Here is a 16676-nt window from a genome sequence, read left to right as displayed (position 1 = left end):
TGTCCAAGACTCTTAGACAGATCATATTATAGATGTCAGTTGGAAGAAAGGCTAATGGACGCACAATACAAATAAATTATATTCAATTGATGTTCAGCTGATTCAGAAACACAGATTACTTAAGTCACAGGGTAATTCATAAGAAAATAAAGCTTTAAGTACCCGTCATTGCCAGCTTTCAACCTTTTCAGTTATGCCACAATCATAACAAAAAAGGTACCACAAATGGGACAGAATATACCTATGACAACGATTTAGGTCCTGAAAACTTTCTATATGTCTAAATCACATTTTAAAGTGAATAAAATTAGTTAGGAACATTCGAGGAAAATAAACTGCAAGATCAAACAGGGTAGAAAACATACTGTGTTCTTTAATAAGGGGTGATTTGAAGGCGTCCTAGAGTTCTGGCCGCTTAAATAAATGTTAGTGTAGAACCAGTGACCTATTTTTTAGATGTCTTAGTAGGAAATACAGAGAGAAAAAATTGCTGTTGTCACTTCATAATCTCAACATTCTCCTCTTTCTTAATTTCTAGTCAATAAATTGTCATCTTACCAGACGATTTGACAAACTCACTTAAGTATCCTTCATTTCATCGGGTATGTAATTTAATCTCCGCAGAGTTGAAATAGTTGATCGTGATAAGGAGTGGCTTGCACCAATGATGCAGCGTGCTGCTTCAATGGCGACGGTAAGGTGAGGTACATACGACCGCACGAACTACCGGATCCATACAAAATTCCTTCATTTCGGCGGGTATGCAATATCATCTCCGGAGAGTTGAAATAGTTGCGCGAGGCCTCATCAATCTGCCGACACCAGCGTGGCGCCGAGCGTATTTTTATTGGTCAAAGGTGTGAGAGCCACAGTGGCTCATGTGTATTTCAACGGTGCAAAGTTAAATTTTACTTACTCAAAAATGGTCACAAACTTGCTTTGGAAATTTGACAGAGAGTTTTTATGTAAAACAATCATCCATTGCATTGCAGTCGCTCGAAGTTTTTTCATTTTGTTTTTGGCTTTTTTGGGTTCATTTCGGTGGGCGCTAGATTATCAACATCTATTTTCACTTCTATCACTTTTCATCATATTGACTGTGTTTCCTTTCCCTTAAAATTTGCCTTTTCTCTCAGTTCCAAGCCTGCCGCATTTTTTTATTATATTTACGGCGTATCGATCATACACTAGCAGGAAAAACAAGTTTTCTTCACAGTAACTGATAATTACTTCCATTGTCCAAAAAATTCATTTTACTCCTTTATTTGTGACATTCTACAAATTTATAGACTCGCATTGAAGAAAATGATAAAAATTGATTTTAACGATGAAACTGAGAAAACGCACACCTCAGTTTACGACGTTGCTGACTTTTTGCTGTACTTATTCGTTTATTGGGAAACCACCCAACATCTTTTCTTAAAAAATCCCGTGATTTATCATCTTTGCCGGAGGAGTGTTTTCCAGAACTTTTAGGACATGGTGTTCCTTTATCATCTCTTAAAAAATTAAATGAGTTTGGAGATTTTAAAACACCGCAATCGAGGAACGAGTTTCTGCAGTTTCACAGTCGATCTCTCAAGTACATCCTGCAGCCAAGAATCCGAAAACATTTTGTCCACCGTGTGCAGCGTAAACCCTCTTATCTTTTCATCAATGAACTAACCTTATCTGCAGTCACGTGTCATAAACACATGTGACGTTTGATTGACAGGTCGTGCTTCATCGTGAAATTTTAAAATTTGGTGCAAGCAAGAAGTGAATATTGAAACATCACGATTATGAATTTCAGCTCGGGAAAAAAGAACAAGGAGCCGTACATTCTTATCGATAAAAACTTCAATCCTAAAGATGCGTGCAAGAAGCTCACGGAGTTGGCCCGGTGAGTTTCATTCTCTTGCAGTAATCTTGAGTTTATTGAGCAGGGATGAAACGGCACAAAAATAAGTAAAAATATACCTCTCACCCAAACTCAGAGTTCACATGACCTCAAATTCTCCAGCTTTCGGAATCCTGATCGTTAATAAAAGAGTTCCTTATTTTATCGTTACCCAAAATTTTGTAGATCGAAATGGGCAAGAATTCAAATTTATTGAGGCTGTATTTCGTTTGTATCACGGACATATTAGAGGATCTTATCCTCGAGGTTTATCCTTTTTTGAGGGGCTTGGAGAATAAGGCGCATGAGTGCAGGTTTTGCTACTTCAAGAAATACGCGTTTAAAGTTTCAACATTACGTGCAGCCGTATGTCGAAAAGAAAGTTTAAACACAGCGAATTTTTGTTCTTAATTTGTTTAGGGTGAGCAAGAATTTTCCAGTGATTGGGTTAGATTGTGAGTGGGCACAATCAAAAGGACCGTGTTTGTTGACTGCAGAGGTTGATAAAGTGCGGAGTAACCATCACCTACTCGGTGCTGCCAAGGTGCCCAATATTAGACACCCTGTGGCTATCCTCCAGCTTGCCGCTAAGGATAAACCAGTTCTCATTATTCGACTGAGTCAAATAATCGCCCTCAATGATGATCATTTAGACTGGCAAATTTTTTTCATTCGACTTAAAGTAAGTGATGGACAGTTAGTTAAGATTTAGAGACTATTTTATGATTTAGCAGTTACAAGGGGGAAATCATGGGCATTCGATGCTCTGGGATCTGGGAGGCCTGACCTCCCCCCCATCCCCCAGAATTGATAATATCATCTACTCCTTCCCCCTTAAATTCTGGATGGTGGGGAAAATCCTCGTCGAGTATATTCATCTATTTTAATGTACGAGTTCGACAATGGATACACACCACCGCGTTTTTCATTCAATAGTTTTATTACCTAGAATTTTTCACCACGAGATGCCTTTTAAAATGCATGCGTCCGAATAGATTTGAAATTTTCAAAAAATTTCTCGGTAAAGACCATCAGATGCCCCGGTCGTAGGAGGGCGAGAACCCCCTAGCAAAAAGACCGAGGCACGCTTGCGGAGGAAATATTCAATTTTTAGCAGAACTGAAGATATTCCTTTAACGTATTTATGCTAAAAGGGACCAAGCACGAAGCCGTGTTTCATACCTAACTATGAAACACGCAAATTATACGCACATTATTTTTGTATATTTAATTCATACGTATATAATTCAATTTTGCATAAATAGATTCGTTCATTTGAGGCGCCAAGAATCAAAACTATGTTTTTTTAGTTTTTCTTTCCCGTGGCTGTCTACTTCACCCTTACAGTGTAAAGAAAATGCTCATAAAATTTTCAGTCTGAACGTTGCGTAGCATTCCGTCGAAAAAAATAAAATATGAAAAGCAGTTGCGTACCTACCACCCTTGTCGGACGGGCAGGCGCGTCCCGATGCACGGCACAAAAATATCAGGGGAAGAAAAATTTTAAGAACGCATAAAAAATTAAAATTAATTAGCTCAACTTTTTTTGCAAAGAAAAGACGCTTAAGTCTTAACCTCAGGTTAGCAGGGGAGAGGGGTCACCAAGATGCCTAGTTTCTTCATCGGTGAAAAGAAACTTGGTAACGTCTAATATAAACTGGACTGGTTTTGATGGCATCCTTCCGATCATCAATTATTATACACTGGAAAAAAAACACATTGGACCTAGAGTCCAGACTCTTAAAAACATCGACAAGAAAAAATACTCCTGATTCAATCACATTTAAGCTTAAATCAAGAACCAAGCCTCTTAATTTGAGCGGATTTCCTTTTGATTTAAGCTTAAATCTGATCGAACTAAGAGTCCTTTTTCTTGTTAATGTTTTCAAGAGTCTGGACTCTAGATCCAATGTTTTTTTTTTCCAGTGTATAATTTAGGAACGCAATTCCCACTAAATCTTATCAAGGAAATTGAACAACTACTCAGCACATTGCAACATATTTCAGGATTTGTTGAACTCGGCCGAAGTTCTAAAAGTGGGCGTGTCCATCCAAACCGACACATCCCACCTATTCTACGACTACAACTTGTACACAGTGAACTGCTTGGATTTGCAACATATTGCAGCTCACTACGAATACCCAAAATCAGGATTGACTTATTTAGCCAAGAGGCTTCTTAACGTAGACCTTCCGAGGTTTGCCGCTTGGAGAACTGATTGGGATGGCCCTGTCCTATCTCCTGAGGCTCTTAAATACGCCGCTGACGATGCAAAGTTGGCCGTGCTTATCTTTGAAAAGTTCCTGGAGCAGAGTGTAAGTTTTAAACTTTATTTTATGTACATGCAATGTCGGTTACTTGGTAAAGTTGAGTAAAATGATATAAAAGACGTTTTAGAGGCTCATAATTCGTCGATTTACAATCGGGTAGCAATGTCCTCATACCAAAGACATAATATATACTAAATAGATGGTCTTAAGATTGACTTGTTAGCGTAAAAGAACTGCTGATCCTGGTTCATTTAAAAAAAAGAAAAAGAATAATAAAAAAAACATGTTTGCCATTAGTTTCCCATCAATGCGGGTAGGAAAATGAAGAGTCTATCGAGAAATAGTAGTTCCTCGTTCCGTAATGCAGTCCAACTCTGAGTTATGATGAGCAACGTCAAGCTCACAATCAGTTTGATTACTCATTACCTCTTAGCAATTTACATTTTCTGATTAGTTAATGGATAAACCACCTTCCTCCCCTATTCTTTTGAAAAAAAGTGGATAAAATTGGCAAAAATATAAGATAATCTTTTTTCAATTTCTCCTGCAGATCCAGGAAACTAAAAAGAGTTCTAAGCCTGTGAGGAACTGTGCGGATTTCATAAAGTTGTGGCGATACAAAATTGATGTAATATACCGATACAGATGCCCTCCGGACCCTAATGAGCAAAAGTAGGTATATTACTATCGATAAATTATTATAGAAAATATATGATCAAATTTTACGGTGACAGCATGTACATTTCTGCTTAAAGAGAATAAGGACAAAGGTCATGTTGTTGATTGTTCCGAAGAGGTTGCATCATATTTTCGAGAAAGAAGTGAAAAAAAACCAACAAAAACTCCGTTGGGCACAAGCTGAAGACGTTTAAACGACCTAAAAAGGAATATCATCTTTAAAATCTTAAACTCGGCAGATAAAAGAGTAACATCTGGTTTTTGATTCAGGTACTTGTGTACTATCTTCTCTGTATAGATATATGTATCCTTCCCATAGCGTCCACAAATTCCCCGATACTTGTACCGTACTTCTGCTGTAACTCCATACCATAGTCATAGATCATAGCTAATGATATCGCACGCAAAAAAATTAATTATAATTAAATAAATAAAAACACGAAGCGCACGATCGTCCGCCCGACAAACCACCAGATGCGTCAAATTGCTATCACTTCTCCTTACTCTACAGTTAGAAATTGAAGAAAATACTGATGGCTTTCACGGCAAATGTTAAGGAAAATCTTGAACGGCAAACTAAAACGTTGATTTACGGAGCTGCGTCCGATGTGGAAACGCCGCCCGTCAATTCAAAATTGCCGCCGATAAAAGCGCGGGAACCGCATATCTTGGCGGGAAAGGTTCGCTCGTCGCGCCATGTCATTGGCTCCTCCACAACGCGCGTTTGCATCGATGAGCCGTTTGTTGATCGCGCAGTTTGTGATTGGGGAGTTCCCAAATTGAACGACTGGCATCAGTCAGCACTGATCGAGAAATGAAGCGATGATACAGCGTGTTCCGAAAACTGATCTAGAAGATTCTTGAATGCTTGCTGCCAAGAGAGGCACGATTTAATTTCAGTGAATTCTCAATTTGCGCGGTTGGCAGCAGTCATTCGGAGTAAAGGAGATTGTGTAAATACAGAGTGTTCCTAAAGGTGATCTCGATTTTCCAGGGATCCTTGTTGCCAAGGAGCCCACTATAAACTCGGTGAAGCCTCCATATTCATGGTTGGCAGCAGTCATCCCGAAGAAAGGAGAGCCTGTCGATACAGCGTGTTCCTAAAAGTGATTCCAATCATTCACGGATCCTTGTTGCCAACGAGCCCAGTATCGACTTGCTGAATTTTCAATTTTCACGGTTGGCAGCAGTCGTCCCCGTCGGAGGCGGAAAGCGCGGATAAAGGTTTTCCAAATAACCGACCTGTAAGGCTCATCGATGCTTTGTTCGAATGGGGGCGGCAGTTTGTGATTGGGGAATGCCAAAATTACACGGTTGGCATCAGTCAGCACGGATCGAGAAAGAAAGCGATGATACAGCGTGTTCCGAAAACTGATCTATTCCCCATTCGAAAAAAGCATCGATGAGCCGGGAAGGTCGGTTATTTGGAACACCCTATATCCGTGCTTTCCGCCTCCGACGAGGCCGACTGCTGCCAACCGTGAAAATTGAAAATTCACCAAGTCGATACTGGGCTCCTTGGCAACAAGGATCCTTGGAATATTGGGATAACTTTTAGGAACACGCTGTATCGACACGCTCTTCTTTTTTCGGGATGACTGCTGCCAACCATGAACAATGAGACTTCACCGAGTTTATAGTGGGCTCCTTGGCAACAAGGATCCCTGGAAAATCGAGATCAGCTGTAGGAAAACTCTGTATCTACACACTCTCATTTACTCCAAATGACTGCTGCCAACCACGGAAATTGACAATTATCTGAAAATAAATAGTGCCTCTCTTGGCAGCAAGCATCCAAGAATCTTCAAGATCAGTTTTCGGAACACGCTGTATCATCGCTTCCTTTTTCGGCCAGTGCTACCTGATGCCAACCGTACAATTTGGAAATTCCCCAATAACAAACTGCCTCGGCTTTCTACCTCTGACGGGGACGAATAGTGCCAACCGTGAAAATTGAAAATTCACCAAGTCGATACTGGGCTCCTTGGTAACAAGGATCCTTTAAAGATTGGGATAACTTTTAGGAACACGCTGTATCGACACGCTCACCTTTTTCCGGGATGACTGCTGCCAACCGAGGAAATTGACAATTATCTGAAAATAAATCGTGCCTCTCTTGGCAGGAAGCCTCCAAGAATCTTCTAGATCAGTTTTCGGAACACGCTGTATCATCGCTTCCTTTCTTGGTCAGTGCTGACTGATGCCAAGTGTGCAATTTGGGAATTTCCCAATCACAAACTGCCGCCCCCATTCGAAGAAATCATCGATGAGCCGTGCAGGTCGTTTATATGGAACACCCTGTATCCGCGCTTTCTACCTCCGATGGGGACGAATGCTGCCAACCGTGAAAATTGAGCATTCACTGAAAATAAATCGTGCCTCTCTTGCGGCTAGCATCCAAGAATCGTCTAGATCTGTTTTCGGAACACACTGTATAATCTATACCTTTCTTGGTCAGTGCTGACTCATGCCAACCGCGCAATTTGGGAATTCCCCAATCACAAACTGCCGCCCCCATTCGAAGAAATCATCGATGAGCCGTGCAGGTCGTTTATATGGAACACCCTGTATCCGCGCTTTCTACCTCCGACGGGGACGAATGCTGCCAACCGTGAAAATTGAGCATTCACTGAAAATAAATCGTGTCTCTCTTGCGGCTAGCATCCGAGAATCGTCTAGATCAGTTTTCGGAACACACTGTATCATCTCTACCTTTCTCGGTCAGTGCTGACTGATGCCAACCGCGCAATTTGGGAATTCCCCAATCACAAACTGCCGCCCCCATTCGAACAAACCATCGATGAGCCGTGCAGGTCGGTTATATCGGAACACCCTGTATCCGCGCTTTCTACCTCCGACGGGGACGAATGCTGCCAACCGTGAAAATTGAAAATTCACCAAGTCGATACTGGGCTCCTTGGTAACAAGGATCCTTGGAAGATGGGGATAACTTTTAGGAACTCGCTGTATCGACAGGCTCTCCTTTTTCCGGGATGACTGCTGCCAACCGCGCAAATTAAGAATTATCTGAAAATAAATCGTGCCTCTCTTGGCAGCAACCATCCAAGAATCTTCAAGATCAGTTTCCAGAACGCGCTGTATCATCGCGTCCTTTCTCGGCCAGTGCTGACTGATGCCAACCGTGCAATTTGGGATTCCCCCAATAACAAACAGCCGCCCCTATTCGAAGAAAGCATCGATGAGCCGTGCGCGTGTACGTCGATTTTTCGGAACACCCTGTATCCGCGCTTTCCGCCTCCGACGAGGCCGACCGCTGCTAACCGTGAAAATTGAGCAATCACTGAAGATAAATCGTGCATCTCTTGCGGCTAGCATCCAAGATTCATCTAGATCAGTTTTCGGAACACGCTGTATCATCTCTACCTTTCTTGGTCAGTGCTGACTGATGCCAACTGTGCAATTTGGGAATTCCCCAATCACAAACTGCCGCCCCCATTCGAACAAACTATCGATGAGCCGTGCAGGTCGGTTATATGGAGCACCCTGTATCCGCGCTTTCCGCCTCCGACGAGGCCGACCGCTGCTAACCGTGAAAATTGAGCAATCACTGAAGATAAATCGTGCATCTCTTGCGGCTAGCATCCAAGATTCATCTAGATCAGTTTTCGGAACACGCTGTATCATCTCTACCTTTCTTGGTCAGTGCTGACTGATGCCAACTGTGCAATTTGGGAATTCCCCAATCACAAACTGCCGCCCCCATTCGAACAAACTATCGATGAGCCGTGCAGGTCGGTTATATGGAGCACCCTGTATCCGGCCTTTCTACCTCTGACGGGGACGAATAGTGCCAACCGTGAAAATTGAAAATTCCCAAGAAAATACTGGGCACCTTGGCATTAAGGATCCGTGGAAGTTCGGGATCTCTTTTAGGAACACGCTGTATCGACACGCTCACCTTTTTTCGGGATGACTCCATGCTGCCAACCATGATGATTGAGACATCACCTCATTTATAGAGGGCTCCTTGGCAACAAGGATCCCTGGTAATTCGAGATCCCCTTTAGGAACACTCTGTATCTACACACCCTCCTTTACTCCGAATGACTGCTGCCAACCGCGCAAATTAAGAATTATCTGAAAATAAATCGTGCCTCTCTTGGCAGCAAGCATCCAAGAATCTTCTAGATCAGTTTCCAGAACGCGCTGTATCATCGCGTCCTTTCTCGGCCAGTGCTGACTGATGCCAACCGTGCAATTTGGGATTCCCCCAATAACAAACAGCCGCCCCTATTCGAAGAAAGCATCGATGAGCCGTGCGCGTGTACGTCGATTTTTCGGAACACCCTGTATCCGCGCTTTCCGCCTCCGACGAGGCCGACCGCTGCTAACTGTGAAAATTGAGCAATCACTGAAGATAAATCGTGCATCTCTTGCGGCTAGCATCCAAGATTCATCTAGATCAGTTTTCGGAACACGCTGTATCATCTCTACCTTTCTTGGTCAGTGCTGACTGATGCCAACTGTGCAATTTGGGAATTCCCCAATCACAAACTGCCGCCCCCATTCGAACAAACTATCGATGAGCCGTGCAGGTCGGTTATATGGAGCACCCTGTATCCGGCCTTTCTACCTCTGACGGGGACGAATAGTGCCAACCGTGAAAATTGAAAATTCACCAAGTCGATACTGGGCTCCTTGGCAACAAGGATCCTTGGAATTCGGGATAACTTTTAGGAACACGCTGTATCGACACGCTCTCCTTTTTTCGGGATGACTATGCTGCCAACCATGATCATTGAGACTTCACCTCATTTATAGTGGGCTCCTTGGCAACAAGGATCCCTGGAAAATCGAGATCACCTGTAGGAAAACTCTGTATCTACACACTCTCATTTACTCCAAATGACTGCTGCCAACCGCGCAAATTGACAATTATCTGAAAATAAATCGTGCCTCTCTTGGCAGCAAGCATCCAAGAATCTTCAAGATCAATTTTCGGAACACGCTGTATCATCGCGTCCTTTCTCGGCCAGTGCTGATTGATGCCAACTGTGCAATTGGGGAATTCCCCAATCACAAACTGCCCCCCTTCGAACAACTATCGTGACCGTGCGTGCAGGTGATTTCGGAACACCTGTATCGCGCTTCCGTCACGACGGGACGACTGCTGCCAACCGTGAAAATTGAAAATTCACCAAGTCGATACTGGGCTCCTTGGTAACAAGGATCCTTGGAAGATGGGGATAACTTTTAGGAACACGCTGTATCGACACGCTCTTCTCTTTCCGGGATGACTGCTGCCAACCACGGAAATTGAGAATTATCTGAAAATAAATCGTGCCTCTCTTGGCAGCAAGCATCCAAGAATCTTCTAGATCAGTTTTCGGAACACGCTGTATCATCGCTTCCTTTCTCGATCCGTGCTGACTGATGCCAACCGTGCAATTTGGGAATTTCCCAATCACAAACTGCCGCCCCCATTCGAAGAAATCATCGATGAGCCGTGCGCGTGCAGGTTGATTATTCGGAACACCCTGTATCCGCGCTTTCTGCCTCCGACGAGGCCGACTGCTGCCAACCGTGAAAATTGAGCATTCACTGAAAATAAATCGTGCCTCTCTTGCGGCTAGCATCCAAGAATCATCTAGATCAGTTTTCGGAACACGCTGTATCATCTCTACCTTTCTTGGTCAGTGCTGACTCATGCCAACTGCGCAATTTGGGAATTCCCCAATCACAAACTGCCGCCCCCATTCGAACAAACTATCGATGAGCCGTGCAGGTCGGTTATATGGAACACCCTGTATCCGGCCTTTCTACCTCTGACGGGGACGAATGCTGCCAACCGTGAAAATTGAAAATTCACCAAGTCGATACTGGGCTCCTGGGCAACAAGGATCCGTGGAAGATTGGGATCACTTTTAGGAACACGCTGGCTGTATCGACACGCTCTTGTTTTTTCGGGATGACTGCTGCCAACCATGACGATTGAGACATCACCAAATTTATAGTGGTCTCCTTGGCAACAAGGATCCCTGGAAAATCGAGATCCCCTTTAGGAACACTCTGTATCTACAGAAGTCTACTGAGCGAAGAAAATTCTTTGAAAACTTCAAAGAATGCTGTCACTTTGATATCCGTTAAAAAAATGAAATAGGAGCGGAGATAACCAAGCACTGCAAACGAGATACGAGGTTGCGGAATGCAGCCGTCGCTCAGTGGATTGAGTCAATTTGAGAGGTCGGACATGAAATTTGTTACTAAAATTGCGAATTTGGATGTTAATTTTGTAACATTTATTTTCCAATGGGTGCTAACCGTAGAAAATTATCAATAGGAAACCGATGGATCCACTTTTAGAACGTCAAATTTTTGTATAAACGGAGTTATAAGCGTTTGAAGTTTCCAAATTTAGTCCGACCTCGTGTATTGACTCGCTCCACTGTGCGTTGATATCATTTGCCATTTTTCGGATTTCCAAGTTCGGGTTCTAAAAAATAATATGCATGGCGGGAAGCTCTGCTGCAGTGCCGTGGCCATCAAGGCCAGATTTAGGGGGTGGCCACATGGGCCGCGGCCCATGGCGGCAAATTTAGGGGGCGGCAAATGTTGCCTTTTTTTCAAATGTAGGTATCAAAAACAAAAATGGATTCAGAAAAAAAATTACAATCGAGAAAGGCGACAAAATCTCTCATTTCCTGAGAGTATAGTAATTTCTAATTTGTTCGTCTTTCGGTGATGCAAGAGACAGAGCATTTCATCAGTCTAGTTGAGAGAGGAACCAAACACGCAATTTGTCCTGGAGCGGCGCTGCGCAGAGAGCAATTATGACGGGGACTTGAGATGAAAAGGAGAAGTAAAGCTCTCGGCGCGCCGGTCAGCATGAAGCACATATTAGCGCCTACAAAACTCCATGAATACTTCACGCATTGCGTCAAATGTAGTGCGGTGAGCGGTTGGCGTGAAACTCATGGTGCCTACAAGACTGCATGAATACTTCACACATTGCGCCAAATACAATGCGGTTGGCGCGGTGGCAGAAATTAAAATGATTAGACCACATTCATGTTGGTTCGTTCATTTCTTATAAATGAAAGGCCTTGTCCCACAGAAATAGGTTTACGGAACTTACTTTTCGCGCAAAGTTATATCTGTACATAGAGAGTTAGTATTGATATAGAGGTGGACTCTCAGGGTAGGGTAGAATATCCCCTCCATTACTGTTTCAACTTTAAGTGCTTTTTTCGAGTTTTGGGGTTATTTTCAGAGAAAACAAGTGGCACCATCGAATTTCTCACAAAATTTTACATAGGTATCAGTATTTAAATAGAAATGAAATTCCTGAATCATACATGCAAGAACTCCATTATCATTCCTTATAGAATGTCTCCTGGCCTACCTTGAAAATTGAAGGCGGAAGAGTGATATGTGTGATTGTGTAACAGTGTACAACACCCCTTGGCTCACGACGCCAGACACCAACACTACCGTATTAAGGAAGAACGTCGAATTAACATTCAAGGGTTGCCAAATTTTCCTGGATAAGTCGTGTATTTTTAAGGGAAAATTTTGCGAATTTGTCATTGAAAGTAGAAAATTTCACGTATCAGCGCCTTAGCACAGCAGAACAGCGTTCTTGATCATGATTGCTGGGACGTAACAAGTAGCACAGATTGCAATATTGCATAGTAAAAATATTGCAATTCCACTGAGTGTTGTGTATGTTGCCTAGCTCCTATTTGAAGGGGCCCTATTTATTGAAACTTATTGCAATAAAATTGAAATAAGTTGTAAATCTTCATCGCATTGCATATTACATGTCTTTCTGACACATGATGCTCATTTTGTTGATTGTTTAAAATCGGCATAAATCGACTAGATGATGTAAAAATATTGCAATTCAATGGTAAAAATTACAATTCCTTTGAAATCATTGCAATTTAATTTCAATATTTTCGTTGCACTGTGGTATTTGGGGTTGACAGTGTTTCTATTTTCCTCACAGTTGGGAAGGATTCGGGACCCGGGAGGGAATCAGGCGATCCCCCTTTCTCAAATTTAGTGAGGAAGCGTCGCGCCACTTCACTGAAAAAAATAATATGCTGTTATAGCATCTAGGGTGTCAAACATGTGTCTGTTGATCCAAAGATGTTGCCTTTACTGCCCTCGCAATTAACTTTACATCCTGTGAATGCAAATTCAACTGCGCAGGCAATCAAGGCAGCATCCTAGGATCACCTGACACATTTTTGACATCCTAGGTGCTGAAACAGCATACCATTTTTTTCAGTGTAACGGCAACCGGGGAGAATGGCCGAAACTTGGTGGAAATCTATATTTCAGAGCGAGCGTTTTTTACTCAACAGAGTATCGTGTATGGTGAGTGCCATAACAGAGTTTACGTGAGACATTATTCAATGACAGCTGCTTTTAAAGTGGGGACCAGGGGGACCTCCTTAAAAGCTGATCCTACGAATTTACATTCAGCATCTCTAGTAACTCCAGTAGCTCTTTCTTTCTCTTTTTAATGATTCATTTCAAAATTAATTTTTTGATGGTGTGCCTTCCTGTCGTACGAAGGCTGAATTTGGGTTCAAGCGGATTTATCTTTTACCATAAAACCGTCACTCACGTTGGTGCGCCACTGTCTTACATTACTGTTTTTGAAAATTATTAATTTCAAAGAAGAAGAAGATGAAAAGAGAAAGGAGGGGTAGAAGAAGAAAAAAGAAAGGGGAAGAAGAGGAATAATTGCTTACAGGAGAAATGAAGAGAAAGGGAAGAAGACAAGGAGAAAGAGGAAAAGAGGGAGAAGAAAAAAGGAAGGAGTCGAGGAAAAGAGTAGGAAAAGAGAAGAGGAAGAAGGAGAAAAAATGAGGAAAAAGATGAAAATAAGAGAAAGAATAGAAGTAAGAAATGAAAAAAATCAAGAAGAGAATGGCCGAGGAGAAAAACGGAGGAAGAAGATGAGAGAAAGACAAAGAGGAAGGAAGGTAAAAAGGAGAAAAAAAGAATAAAAGAGATCGAAGAAGAAAAGAGAATGGAGCAGAACATGAAAATAGAGTTGAAAAGAATGAGAGATCGACAAGAAACAATCAAAGTTGATGAACCGAGAATCGATCGACATTCAATCAACAAAAAATAAAAAACATTCGCTAATTTTTATTTTGTGATTAAATTATGTCGATTGAAATCATCCCGGTTGATTGTCCTGGTGAACTCCTGTAAATTACTCAATTAATTAAGAAACCAATTATTATAATTAGAATTTATGCATCTGGACCTGTGAGCCCGTGACTTCAGTCACAGTCTTTCGCAAGTCTTCAAAATAATTGACTGGTCCCACATGCTAGTGATTTGAGAGGTAGATAAGCTCAATTACGTTGGTTCTTGAGGCTCTTTAAGGTCTCAAAGCTAGGAAACCAGTGTTTTTGATAGTTGATCATATATTAGAGTTTTTATTATTATGAGGACCATGTCCTCAAGATTTTACTCCATGCAACTTGTTTTTATTGCAGTCCATTGGTTGAGCAGATGAATAAAATAAAGTAAGTAATTAATGATGTTTAGGATTCATAAATAAATAACTTTTTACTGGCTCAGTTTTTCTCATGCAGTGTTCAATATGTTTCACATATTTTTAGAACAAAAGATGGAGAAGCCGACACATCAGGGGACACAGCAGATGTAGAAGCAGATAGCACCACTATTTTACCTCCAATACATGCAAGCCCTTCGAGACTGGCGCTACACAACCAAAAAGATGACGACAGAAACATGGAATATAGAACATGTGCAACTGAGACTGAAAACACCAAATCGCATCCAAAAATGTCATTTTATAAGCTAATCCTGATTATGAACATTATCGTTATATTACTGGCTGTTTTTATCATATTTAAGTTAGTACTAGGTCGATAGAATTACTGAATTTGAAAACAGGTAGATGTTTGAGGTATTTCAAACCCTAGAAATAATAAACACTTACTTAAAATTTATTTTAAAATTATTACAACTTTAGATCACAATATTTATAATTATACAATTGACAATAGAGGGCTAGTTCGAGACTGTTTCAAAAGATGTACACTATTTAAACTTAAAAACCTTGAAGAAGTCGTTAAACAAAACAAGCAAAATAAAAGAACCACAAAATATATTGTACAATACGAGATAAAAAATTTAAGCTGAAATTCTACCCTCCAAGTATACTTTAGATTTGACTTCAAAAAGTTATGCACTATATCTCTTTTAAACTTCATCACCTGGCGAATTCTTTCATTACCTACGGACACAGTTCCGTTTCGAGATGTCGACATATCGCCGCCAAAAATCCATATCAATTGCCCTCAACATTTCATGCGTTCACTTTGTCAAAGGCTACACTTCACTACCATACTGCCATGCTAAGGAAAAACGCCGTATGAACCTTCAGACATTGCCAAAGTACCTTTGATAAAACACGAATTTCCTGGTAAACTTTTGAACATTTTCCTTCCAATTTTTCAGCTAATTTTGTTCGCAATTTCTCCTAAAGTTCCTGAAAATTTCAAGGAAAAATATCATTAACTTTCCTCAAAACTAAATGCTTTATCGAAGGAAATTTGGCAACTCTCGAATGTTCATACGGCGTTCTTCTTTAGCACGGCAGCATAGCACGATACTTTCACGATGGCGAAGGTTAAAAGAGATGGCCTCGTGTCGACAGACTCACTTAAATTTCCTTCATTTCATCAGGTATGCAATTGAATCTCCGAGAGTTGAAATATCACGGAAAAAATTAAATTGCCGATTTAACAATCCGATTGCTAAAAAAAGTGACTGCAACGTTTCAACGTAGTTTTTACAACGAAAAAAAATGCTACTTTATCCGCTCTTGTGGTTGAATTAGTTTACAACAGTGGTTATAGTAGCATTGTTTTTGTTGTTAAATCTACGTTGAAACGATGTAGTCACTTTTTTTTAGCGATTGAATCGTTAAATCAGAAATTAAATTTATACCGTGTAATTGCTCGTGGTAAGGAAAAGCTTGCGCCAATGATACAGAGTGCAGCTTCAATAGCGACGGTGAGGTGAGGCACGAACCACCCGATCCTTTTAAAATTCCTTCATTTCGTCGGGTATGCAATATTATCTCCGGAGAGTTGAAATGGTTGTGCGAGGCCTGATCAGTCTGCAGACACCAGCGTAGCATCGCGCGTATTGTTACTAGTATAGAAGAGATGAGATCCACAGATGCGCACATGTACTTGTACATGCAATCCAACGATGCAAAGTTTAATTATACTCACTCAAAAATGGTCAAAAACTTGCTTTCGAAATTTGACGGAAAGTTTTATGTAAAACAATCACCCATTGCACTGTGACCGCTCAAATTTTTTTAAATTATTTTGGCTTTTTTGGGCTCATTTCAGTGGGCGCCAGATTATCAACCTCTATTTTTACTTTCTATGAAGCACCTATGAATAAATGTATAAAATAACAACAACACTTTTTATCACATCGAGTGCGTTTTCTGTCCCTATAATTAATCGCCTCTCCTCTAAGCCCCAATCCTCGCCGCATACTTTTTAATATAGTTTCATGGCGTAACGAGCATATATTGGCGGGTTTTTTTCTTAGTGATTGCTAATAGCTTTAATTTTTCAGAAACTTCACTTTATTACTCCCCTAACTCTGACATTCTTCAAATGTATCGACTCACATACTTTGGAAAAGATAAAAACTGATTTTGACGGTGAAACTGAAAAAACCCCTCACATCTCAATTTTACAGCTTTTCTGACTCCCTGTCATACTCATTCGTCTAATGGGAAACCTCTCAAAGTCGTTTCTTGAGAATTTCCGCGATTAAATTGTCAATGAATGATGATGATATTTTGTGA

At 41.2% G+C, this 16676-nt stretch overlaps 1 protein-coding gene across 2 annotated transcripts; it reads left to right on the top strand.

Annotated features, from left to right (window-relative positions):
• Window positions 1-1084: 1084 nt before the first annotated feature.
• Window positions 1085-16292, top strand: LOC109036533 (exonuclease 3'-5' domain-containing protein 2). 2 transcript variants are annotated; one of them, XM_072301418.1, is made up of 6 exons: window positions 1085-1882; window positions 2300-2561; window positions 3887-4195; window positions 4701-4822; window positions 13083-13171; window positions 14437-14617. In XM_072301418.1, the coding sequence occupies exons 1-6, from the start codon at window positions 1782-1784 to the stop codon at window positions 14481-14483; spliced, it is 930 nt and encodes a 309-aa protein (XP_072157519.1). In that variant the 5' UTR covers window positions 1085-1781; the 3' UTR covers window positions 14484-14617. The 2 variants fall into 2 exon arrangements, with proteins under 2 accessions (XP_072157519.1, XP_018906363.2); XM_019050818.2 differs by lacking the exon at window positions 13083-13171 and having other exon boundaries at window positions 1474-1882; window positions 14437-16292.
• Window positions 16293-16676: the final 384 nt, after the last annotated feature.

This window comes from Bemisia tabaci, chromosome 6 (assembly GCF_918797505.1).
Source record: "Bemisia tabaci chromosome 6, PGI_BMITA_v3".
In the NCBI taxonomy this organism is placed as follows: domain Eukaryota; kingdom Metazoa; phylum Arthropoda; class Insecta; order Hemiptera; family Aleyrodidae; genus Bemisia; species Bemisia tabaci.
This window is presented reverse-complemented; position numbering and strand designations above follow the sequence as displayed.

Coding starts and splice junctions, on each gene's coding strand:
- LOC109036533 (XM_019050818.2), top strand. CDS start 1,782: ATGAATTTCAGCTCGGGAAAAAAGAACAAGGAGCCGTACATTCTTATC. Junction 1,883..2,299: donor AAGCTCACGGAGTTGGCCCG/GTGAGTTTCATT, acceptor TAATTTGTTTAG/GGTGAGCAAGAATTTTCCAG. Junction 4,823..14,436: donor CCGGACCCTAATGAGCAAAA/GTAGGTATATTA, acceptor ACATATTTTTAG/AACAAAAGATGGAGAAGCCG.